Source organism: Engystomops pustulosus, unplaced genomic scaffold, assembly GCF_040894005.1.
Source record: "Engystomops pustulosus unplaced genomic scaffold, aEngPut4.maternal MAT_SCAFFOLD_246, whole genome shotgun sequence".
In the NCBI taxonomy this organism is placed as follows: Eukaryota; Metazoa; Chordata; class Amphibia; order Anura; family Leptodactylidae; genus Engystomops; species Engystomops pustulosus.
The window spans coordinates 62,493-73,591 of record NW_027285125.1 but is presented as its reverse complement, the minus strand read 5'-3'; the positions used below and the strand labels follow the sequence as shown (position 1 = coordinate 73,591).

The window sequence follows — 11,099 nt, the reverse complement described above, 5'->3', positions numbered from 1 at the left end:
TCCCTTTAAAGGGCATCTGTCTGGTCCAAAATGCCTCCCCCAAAAGTAATAGTGTCATCTAGGATCCGTTAATAGGAGAAGAATTATACCCCAATTATTACAAACTGAGGAAGCAGAGTAGAGATTGTCATATGTTTACAGATATGTAAATCAACATATAAGTGCAATGGGGGCAGACCAACTGTTGCGCTATTCAAATGACCGAATGGGGGACGTATATACGGCCGCAAGCTTGCAGCTGTAGATAAGTCACCCATAGACGGCAATGGCCTCACGGAGCGATGCGGTACTGCACACATGCTGCTCCGTACCACTCATGTCCTATCTTTCCCCGTGTTGAGGGCCGTGCGCAATGGATCTCTATGGAGAGGGGAGGGGTCACCGGCTGTGGCCGTGCGGGTATACGTTAGTGTGAATGTAGCCTTAGCCTGTTCTTTTACCTCTCCCCTCTACATATCGATGTATGGCCGTAAACACATGGAAAGATGGAGCATGTTCTATCTTTTCGCCCATGCACATTATGCCGCCAGGTGCCATAGTTGTCCATGGGGACATATTTTGGCCGCACATACATCCCAACAACGGCTGTCTGAAAGGGCCTTAGTCTGTGATTGCGTTTCAGCCTAAGTTTGCATCATGTCCTCCTCAGGCAAATCTGGCACATCATCTCGCGATTACAGCAGTCTGGCTATGTAGTCTGGACCACCCCCTATAACAGCAGTCTGGCTGTGTAGTCTGGACCACCCCCTATAACAGCAGTCTGGCTGTGTAGTCTGGACGCCTATAACAGCAGTCTGGCTGTGTAGTCTGGACGCCTATAACAGCAGTCTGGCTATGTAGTCTGGACCTCCCCGTATAACAGCAGTCTGGCTATGTAGTCTGGACCTCCCCTTATAACAGCAGTCTGGCTATGTAGTCTGTACCACCCCCTATAACAGCAGTCTGGCTGTGTAGTCTGGACCGCCTATAACAGCAGTCTGGCTATGTAGTCTGGACCTCCCCCTATAACAGCAGTCTGGCTGCGTAGTCTGGAGCGCCCCCTATAACAGCAGTCTGGCTATGTAGTCTGGACCGCCCCCTATAACAGCAGTCTGGCTATGTAGTCTGGACCGCCCCCTATAACAGCAGTCTGGCTGTGTAGTCTGGACCGCCCCCTACAGCAGCAGTTGTGAACAAAAGCCATCATCTGTTATAATCAGGGTACAGTTGAAGTTCTTTACTTGAGAACTGGATATTTGTTCCAAAAAGTTATGAATTATTTTCCAGAAGTTAGATTTGCTTTTGTTGTGCAATTTTTTTTTACACTCTCGACCAAATACTTGAGGTTCTTCATAATTAGTGACACCGTAGTAGAGACAGGTGGTGGATGTTGTCTTTTAGGATTTGTTGTTCATTGTTTCTTCCAAGGTATAAATCCATGAACGTATGGTTCACTATAATCCTTCTATACGTTGTGTTGTCTCCATAAGCTAAATCTGCATCAACCTTTGGAAGGGTATTTCAACCAGAACTGTCGAAAGCAGAGCAACGATGAAGGTCAAAGCGCAGTGTCCAAAGAAGAGATACAACTAGTGGAAGGAAAACATGGGAGATCCTTGGGTTAAAGTTGTTCATTTCAGACTGAAAAACCGTTGGAATATACCACATCTATACATATGAAACCCTGAGTGACTGTATCTTCAAGTGGGTCCAAAAAAGGTTGGCATATGCAGGACCTTTGGGGTCCTTTTTATGTCAGAACATAGTGATACAGCTTCATGGGCTGTTACACTGTCTCCCCACACACCTACTCCCTCAGCACTCTCCCCTCCCTCTGCCTACTGTGATCTCACACACTTCAATAGGTGGAAATGCTCCTGCACAGTGTAACAGCTTGTGAAGCAGGTAAAGCCCATTATTGGCATAATTATAAAAGTTGATTTTAGAAGGAAGGAGGCAATGGATAAGAAGATTACCACGGTCATGGTGCGTGGATCTTTGAGTAATGTCCCTGGTTTATCATGGTTGATTCTGAAGGCAGATATTTTTTAATGAGCACTCACCATGTTGAGATCCTGATAGTGAAAAAGCTCCTCTTGGAGGCCAGAGTAAAAGTAGATAATCATAGGATGGACCAGATAACCGGCGTAGCTTATCTTAGATAGGAAACCCCATACACCGAAAGACAGCAAAGTGGTCACTACACCTGGAGGGAGAAAGTGGAAGCCATTTATTACAATCTGCCCTGTAGAGGGCGCTGTATTCTTGTGTGGGGGCTACCTGACATCTCTGTGGACGTACAAAATGAGATTGTTACTGACAAAGTAACAGCACCAGATATTCTACAAGGGAATCTCTCAGTAGGAACCAGGTAAAACTACTAATTAGACCATTGTGTATGTTCTTAGTAGCAGCAGGACTGTGAAATGTGGACACAAGAGCTTACAGTCTATGAGGATGATGGGGTGACACAAGAGCTTACAGTCTATGAGGATGAGGGGATGACACAAGAGCTTACAGTCTATGAGACTGAAGGGGTGACACAAGAGCTTACAGTCTATGAGGATGAGGGGGTGACACAAGAGCTTACAGTCTATGAGGATGAGGGGGTGACACAAGAGCTTACAGTCTTTGAGGATGAGGGGGTGACACCAGAGCTTACAGTCTATGAGGATGAGGGGGTGACACAAGAGCTTACAGTCTATGAGGATGAGGGGGTGACACCAGAGCTTACAGTCTATGAGGATGAGGGGGTGACACAAGAGCTTACAGTCTATGAGGATTAGGGGGGCACAAGAGCTTACAGTCTGAGGATCAGGGGGCGACACATGAGCTTACAGTTAGAGATGGGAAAATTTTTCAAAATTCAATTTGCCGAGTTTGCTGAATTTTCCATCAAAAAATTCAATGGGTCTGAGCAAACGGCAGGTGTCACATGTGAGCTGCCAGTGGCTGACATCAAAGTTACACAGGGGAGTAAAAAAATCATTAATGGCTTTTCTCTGTTCATACAGGCGGTCTAACATATGGAGGCTGGAATTCCAATGGGTGGAAACATCGCATATCAGACTATGTTGGGGGAGGCCGATCTGATGCTGCAACTCGAGGTGGGTGTGCTTGGCTTTGTAAGTATGGCTGAAGTGCATGCACAGTGTCTGATTTTGGTGCATCGGCGTCGGCTTGCACCAGACAGAAATCGGGGGGCCGGCCATCAGACAACCTGACGGATTCGGACAACGCGCAGGATTTAACATTTAGAATTGTGTCGCAAGACATGCACCGGGAAGAAGCAGGTGAACTCCGGCGGACCTCAGCGGGGAAGTGACGGATGCAGGACCGAGTTCTACCTTAGTGAATCACAGCAGTCCCGAATCCTCATCAGACAACATACCGCGGGATCGCGACAGGAAGGGTAAGTAAATCTGCCCCCATGTTCCTCCCATTGTCTGTCACCATGGTTCCGATTTGCAGTTGTCGCGGAGAAAGCTACACATTGATTTCTTGTTGCATGACGCGGAGCAGTTCCTCCCCTGTGTGACTTTGTTCGCCCAGGCAAACCAGGCGTAGAACTGCGTGACATCGCTGTGCCCTGCACATGTGGTATGATGGAGCAGCACCTGTGGAGGCTGAGGTGGAGGTGGCGCAGGAGCAGCAGTTTGACAACGTGGAGGAGAAAGCATTATCTCCTGTTCAAGTTGTTGGTGTGGCTGGGCAAGAAGCGCATTCACCCGGTGGGCTGTAAAAGACATGTACTGGCCCTGACCATAGTTACAGCTCCACACATCCGCACTGCCGTGCACCTAAGAAGAAACTGATAAGCTCAAGGACTGGCCCACCTTCTGTTCTACATACTTATGAAGGGCTGGCACTGTTTTTTTTGGAAAAAAATTTTTGTCTTAGAACTCTCTACCTCGGTTCAGCACAAGCCATTAGTTCTTTGAAGGGTGCAGAGTCCAAGACTTGGAAAGGGAGGGACTGCAGTACCAACAACTTGGACAGGAGCACGCTCTGCTTCTGACCTTAGGATGGCTGGACGCATACAGTTGTCTCTTTGTAATCGCCTCGTTCAACGACTGCTGGCGCCATGCGTAGCGAGGAGCAGGAGTTTCTGGACTGGGAGATGATGTCAAAGACAAACAGCTCGCTTTAGCAGAGGTGCTGGAGCCTTGACTGGCTGAAATGGCATGTGTGCCACTAGGTGCTGTTGGTACAGTGGCAGGATGGACCCCCACATCTCTTCCATGTTTCTCCCAGGCCATTGGATGGTGACGCTGCATGTGTTGATGCAGGGCCGTGGTGCCAACGTTAGCTCCCTGGCCACGCTTCACTTTCTTCCCGCAGATTCTACATATACACACGTTCGGCTCCTCTGGTGTCTTAACAAAAAACTGCCACACCGCCGAGATGGTGATTTTACCGCCAACACTCTGCACTGAGTGACTACTAACGCCGCTGCCTCACGGAGCCCCTGTGCCACTGCTTACTTGGACCTGCGAAGCGGGTTTTGTACCCCGCGGCCATTTGGCTCCCGTCCTTGTACTGCTGCCACCCTGCTGACTCACGCCCACGACTTGCTGCCTGCTTTGCAGCCTGACGCACAAGCTGACACCCTCTTCTCCCAACGATGATGAAGCCCTTGCTTCACCGGTCTTCCAAGTGCGATCGGCTACATCATCATCGATTTGTTTACCTGTCACTGCTACTCTCCTCAACGGTCTCAGTATGCACAGCCTGACTACTTGCAAGTGCAACATAACTTCCCGTGCCACTCTCCACAACTCTACTTTCTTGCCTACTTCACAAAGCAGCGGATGTCTGCCCCAACTCTTCAATGCCAAGCAGCTGCTTACTGTCCTCAAACACTTTGTCCTCGCTGAATAGTGGCGCTGAGCCTAGACCACCTAGTAGATCTCTGGCTGAGGGAAATGAACAGGACAGAGGCTGGTTGAGGACAGGTGAGGGTCGTTGACCTGCTCCTGGGCCATGCCAACTAATTGTTGTATCTGACGAACCCACGGACTCTTGGCTGGGGATGTCAGATGTCATTTAGGAGGCAGTGGCTGACCGAGTCAACCAATCAAGAACCTTTGCATTTTTAATCAACACACAGCAGCTAGATGAAATCGGCAGTTCTGGCCTCACAGGGCCCTGTTGCGACGTCCCCTTACTGTGCTGCCACCTCTGCCTGCTCCACCTGCCACCTCTCTGACTGTCAAAAATCACTCTAGCAGCTAATGAGTACAAGCAGCTGGACGCAATAGACAGCACAAGCAATATGAAATGACGGCACTGCAAGAGCTTACAGTCTATGAGGATGAGGGGGGGTGACACAAAAGCTTACAGTCTATGAGGATGAAGGGGATGACACAAGAGCTTACAGTCTATGAGTATGAGGGATGACACAAGAGCTTACATTCTATGGGGATGAGGGGTGACACAAGAGCTTACAGTCTATGAAGATCATGGGGTGACACCAGGGCTTACAGTATATGAGGATGAGGGGTGACACAAGAGCTTACAGTCTATGAGGAGGAGGGGGTGACACAAGAGCTTACAGTCTGAGGAGGAAAGATGACACAAGAGCTTACAGTCTATGAGGATGAGGGGGGACACAAGAGTTTACAGTCTTTGAGGATGAAGAGGTGACACATGAGCTTACAGTCTATGAGGATGAGGGGGTGACACAAGAGCTTGCAGTCTATGAGGATGAGGGGTTGACACAAGCTTACAGTATGTGAGGATGAGGGAGTGACACAAGAGCTTACAGTCTATGAGGATGAGGGGGTGACACAAGAGCTTACAGTCTATGAGGAGGAGGGGGTGACACAAGATCTTACAGTCTATGAAGATGGGGGTGACACAAGAGCTTATAGTCTATTAGGATGAGGGGGTGACACAAGAGCTTATAGTCTATTAGGATGAGGGGGTGACACAGGAGCTTATAGTCTATGAGGATGAAGGGGGTGACACAAGAGCTTACAGTCTATGAGGATGAGGGGGTGACACAAGAGCTTACAGTCTATTAGGATTAGGGGTTGACACAGGAGCTTACAGTCTATAAGGATGAAGGGGGTGACACAAGAGGTATTAGAGCTTGTATAATGGTCCAGCCGTTCTGTATAAGGGAACAGTATGAAATAATTTAATAAATAAAAATTCTGCTGCTTGATCCAGTCATCAGCCGCCATCTTATATACAAAGTCCAAGGTGAATGTGACTGCAGAGAAGCCTGGAGCTTGGTATCTGGTGTTTGCTGGATAATAGACGGGAGGAGAGAGTTGAAATTTCATGCAGTTAGTGAGTGTGATAGATCTGTCCAATAGATGGGTTTTAAGAGCATGTTTGAAACTTTGGAGGTTTGGTATTAGTCTAATAGTCTGTGGTAGGACATTCCAGAGAATTGGTGCAGACTGAGATGAGAGAGAAGAGATAGAGAGGTGCTGCATTATTCAGAGCTTTTTGGATGAGATTGACTATTTTAAACTGTTTTCAGAAGGAGACTGGCAGCCAGTGCAGTGACTGGCATAAACTGGAGGCATCCGTGTAGCGTTTGGTCTGAAAGATGGGTCTGGCTGCTGCATTAAGAATAAATTGGAGAGGAGAGAGTTTAGTTAGTGGAAGAGCAATTAGTAGGGAGCTGCAGTAGTCTAGATGAGAGTGAATCAGAGCAACAATAAGCATTTTAGAGTCCTGAAAATCCCCAAGACATGACCCCCACGGATTGAGTTGGAGAGGTCAGGGTTGGGTTTGTGAGTAGACGGTGGAAAGACAAGGGGGCACATGTACTTACCCGGTCCTGTCGCAATCCTGCGGTGCTTGTCTGACGAGGATTTGGGTCTGCCGCGATTCATCGGATTTCCCGAATTTTTCCGTTTTGCGGCGAACTCCATCAGGATTTTGGCGCATCAGCGCCGGCTTTCACGTGACAGAAATTGGGGGGCATGGCCTTCGGAGAACCCGACAGATTCTGAAAAGTCGCGGAATTTAAAAAACACAAGATCAAGCACTTACATGCACCGTGAAGAAGCAGGTGAACTCTAGCGGACCTCGGCGCAGTAGCGTCACCTACTTGATTTCCGGCCCACGACCTTAGTGAATCCCGGCAGAACCCGAATCCACGTCGGACAACACGCCGCAGGATCGAGACAGGACCAGGTAAGTAAATGAGCCCCAATGTTTCATGAAAGAAGACGACAGGATGTTAGAGACACCAGAGAGACACATGCAGACATAAAGATGGGTATCATCAGCATAGAGATGATACTGGAAACCAAATCTGCTGATGGTTTGTCCGATTGGGGCAGTATAGAGGGAGAAAAGAATAGGACCCAGGACCGAGCCCTGAGGAACCCCGACAGAGAGGAAGATGAGAGGAGAGAGATCCAGAAAAAGAGATGCTGCGGTCAGAGAGTTAGCAGTTTCAGTGGAGAGCATAGAGCGGAAACCTGATTGTATAGGGTCAAGGAGGGAGTTATCAGAGAGATAACAAATTAGTCAAGAATAGACCAGACGTTCCAGGAGTTTGGAGATAAAAGGGAGATTAGAGACTGGTTGGTGGTTAGCAGCATTGGATGGGTCCAGTGATGGTTTCTTCAGTAATTGCGTAAGAACTGCAGGCTTGAAGAAGAGGGAACGACACCAGAAGAGAGAGGTTGAAGATGTTAGTGAGGTGAGAAGTGACTGCTGGGGAGAGACTGTACCAGATGTGAGGGGATGGGGTCACTGATGCAGGTAGTGGGGCGAGCAGAGGAGAGGAGCCCGGACACTTCTTCCTCTGTGACCGGCTCTTAGGAAGCAAGCAAACAGGGTGAAGTACCGGAGGGAAGGTGTCAGATACATGATTGTCTTGATAGTAAAGCGCCATAGTGATACATTACTATAATATAAAGCCATAATAGTACTATACCTCCGTATCCTTCATGGCACAGAATAAAGATCAAACCAAGAACCACAGCCCACAGAGTGCGGTAAAGCCCTTGGTAAAGTGCAGCCATGACGGAGTAAGAGCTCTGGGTGTCATCTAAAACAAAAGCCAGCGATATGACTGTGAGCATGAGGGCCAGGGCAGAGATCCATCCCAAGGCGGCTTGTGTCTATAGGAAATACATAAGGCAACATCACTAATTCACAGACTAATCCAGAGCATATAAAGAAATCCGTTCTCTTCAGATCAGAATTCACAATACAACCCCCCAAAACTGAAATCTGAAATCTCTTACCCTGTTCTTAAAGTAAAGACTTTGCTTCCCGACTAAAAGAATGGCAAGAATCATCCCGACAAGGAAAGGTCCGTATCGGCAGTAGGGTTTTACGTAATATTCCGCCCAATAATCCTTCCGACACTGGCTGCGGAAAGAGATTATAATAATAATAATTCCTTTATTTATATAGCGCCCACAGATTTCGCAGCGCTGTACAGAGCTTCTGTTATAAAATGCTGTAAAAGCAGCCCAAAATGCTGACAACACACATCGAGCACAGGATCCGTCATATCAGATATGAGGGAGGGGGGTGTTACTGACCTGTCACATTTCGGGTAGCGAATTGGAAGTTTTAAAAAGTATGAAATTAAGGTGGTGGTGATGACAGAGGCGGCACAGGTCAATGTCACGACAGCAATCATGACGCGCTTAGCTCTGCACAAGAAGACAAGGTTAATGAATTTCTTTCTAGTGGATACAATGGGGCAAATTTACTTACCCGGCCCATTCGCGATCCAGCGGCGCGTTCTCTGCTCTGGATTCGGGTCCGGCCGGGATTCATGAAGGCAGTTCCTCCGCCGTCCACCAGGTGGCGCTGCTGCGCTGAAAATCATCTCCACGCGCCGGAATGCACCACCTCGGACCAGGTGAAGGTAAGCGGTCACCAAGCGACACTTTTTCGGGTTTTAAATGCGGCGGTTTTTCCGAATACGTCGGGTTTTCGTTCGGCCACGCCCCCCGATTTCCGTCGCGCGCATGCCGGCGCCGATGCGCCACAATCCGATCGCGTGCGACACAATCCCGGGGCAATTCAGGTACAATCGGCGCAAATCGGAAATATTCGGGTAACACGTCGGGAAAACGCGATTCGGGCCCTTAGTAAATGACCCCCAATGTATCAACATCTTGTGATTTCTCAATGAGCGTCCTATTCTTATACAGTGGGGAAAATAGTATTTAGTCAGCCATGGATTGTGTAAGATGAGAGAGGCCTCTAATTACATAATCGGTAGAAGCTCAACAAAGTGACAAAATGAGAAAATGAATCCAGAAAATCACATTGGGGCACATTTACTTACCCGTCCCGCCGTGATACCCAAAGTGCGTAGTCCGACGCGCTTAGTCCGAATCAGTCAGGTTGCCCAACAACCACTCCCCCAATTTGTGTCACATGAAAGTCGCCGCAATTCCGCCAAAATCCGACTGCGTGTGCCAAAAACCCCAGTTAAACGCTGCGCAAAATGGTAAAAGTCGGGAAGCCCGGCGAACCCTTAGTAAATGTGCCCCATTAACTAATTTTCTCACAGACCTGTAAATTCTTCTGTAAAAGTATTCTCTGTCCCCCCCTCATTACCTGTAGTAATGGCTCCTGTGTCCTCCTCTCATTACCTGTAGTAATGGCTCCTCTGTCCTCCTCTCATTACCTGTAGTAATGGCTCCTCTGTCCTCCTCTCATTACCTGTAGTAATGGCTCCTCTGTCCTCCTCTCATTACCTGTAGTAATGGCTCCTGTGTCCTTCCCTCATTACCTGTAAAAATGGCTCCTCTGTACTCCTCTCATTACCTGTAGTAATGGCTACTCTGTCCTCCCCTTGTTACCTGTAGTAATGGCTCCTGTGTCCTCCCCTCATTACCTGTAGTAATGGCTCCTGTGTCCTCCTCTCATTACCTGTAGTAATGGCTCCTCTGCCCTCCTCTCATTACCTGTAGTAATGGCTCCTGTGTCCTCCCCTTATTACCTGTAGTAATGGCTCCTGTGTCCTCCTCTCATTACCTGTAGTAATGGCTCCTGTGTCCTCCTCTCATTACCTGTAGTCATGGCTCCTGTGTCCTCCTCTCATTACCTGTAGTAATGGCTCCTGTGTCCTCCCCTCATTACCTGTAGTAATGGCTCCTCTGTCCTCCGCTCATTACCTGTAGTAATGGCTCCTGTTTCCTCCTCTCATTACCTGTAGTAATGGCTCCTGTGTCCTTCCCTCATTACCTGTAAAAATGGCTCCTCTGTACTCCTCTCATTACCTGTAGTAATGACTCCTCTGTCCTCCTCTCATTACCTGTAGTAATGGCTCCTCTGTCCTCCGCTCATTACCTGTAGTAATGGCTCCTGTTTCCTCCTCTCATTACCTGTAGTAATGGCTCCTCTGTCCTCCTCTCATTACCTGTAGTAATGGCTCCCGTGTCCTCCTCTCATTACCTGTAGTAATGGCTCCTCTGTCCTCCCCCCATTACCTGTAGTAATGGCTCCTGTGTCCTCCTCTCATTACCTGTAGTAATGGCTCCTCTGTCCTCCCCTCATTACCTGTAGTAATGGCTCCTCTGTCCTCCTCTCATTACCTGTAGTAATGGCTCCTCTGTCCTCCGCTCATTACCTGTAGTAATGGCTCCTGTGTCCTCCCCTCATTACCTGTAGTAATGGCTCCTGTGTCCTCCCCTCATTACCTGTAGTAATGGCTCCTGTGTCCTCCTCTCATTACCTGTAGTAATGGCTACTCTGTCCTCCTCTCATTACCTGTAGTAATGGCTCCTGTGTCCTCCCCTCATTACCTGTAGTAATGGCTACTCTGTCCTCCTCTCATTACCTGTAGTAATGGCTCCTGTGTCCTCCCCTCATTACCTGTAGTAATGGCTCCTGTGTCCTCCCCTCATTACCTGTAGTAATGGCTCCTGTGTCCTCCTCTCATTACCTGTAGTAATGGCTCCTCTGTCCTCCTCTCATTACCTGTAGTAATGGCTCCTCTGTCCTCCTCTCATTACCTGTAGTAATGGCTCCCTTGTCCTCCCCTCATTACCTATAGTAATGGCTCCTGTGTCCTCCTCTCATTACCTGTAGTAATGGCTCCTCCGTCCTCCTCTCATTACCTATAGTAATGGCTCCTGTGTCCTCCCCTCATTACCTGTAGTAATGGCTCCTGTGTCCTC

At 48.4% G+C, this 11,099-nt stretch overlaps 1 protein-coding gene across 1 annotated transcript; it reads right to left on the bottom strand.

Annotated features, from left to right (window-relative positions):
* Positions 1–1,247: 1,247 nt before the first annotated feature.
* Positions 1,248–8,874, bottom strand: LOC140110317 (O-acyltransferase like protein-like). The gene is made up of 5 exons (XM_072132157.1): positions 8,502–8,874; positions 8,199–8,325; positions 7,886–8,072; positions 2,043–2,185; positions 1,248–1,568 (listed from the first exon to the last, which is right to left on the bottom strand). The coding sequence occupies exons 1-5, from the start codon at positions 8,600–8,602 to the stop codon at positions 1,470–1,472; spliced, it is 657 nt and encodes a 218-aa protein (XP_071988258.1). The 5' UTR covers positions 8,603–8,874; the 3' UTR covers positions 1,248–1,469.
* Between the last annotated feature and the right edge of the window lie 2,225 nt (positions 8,875–11,099).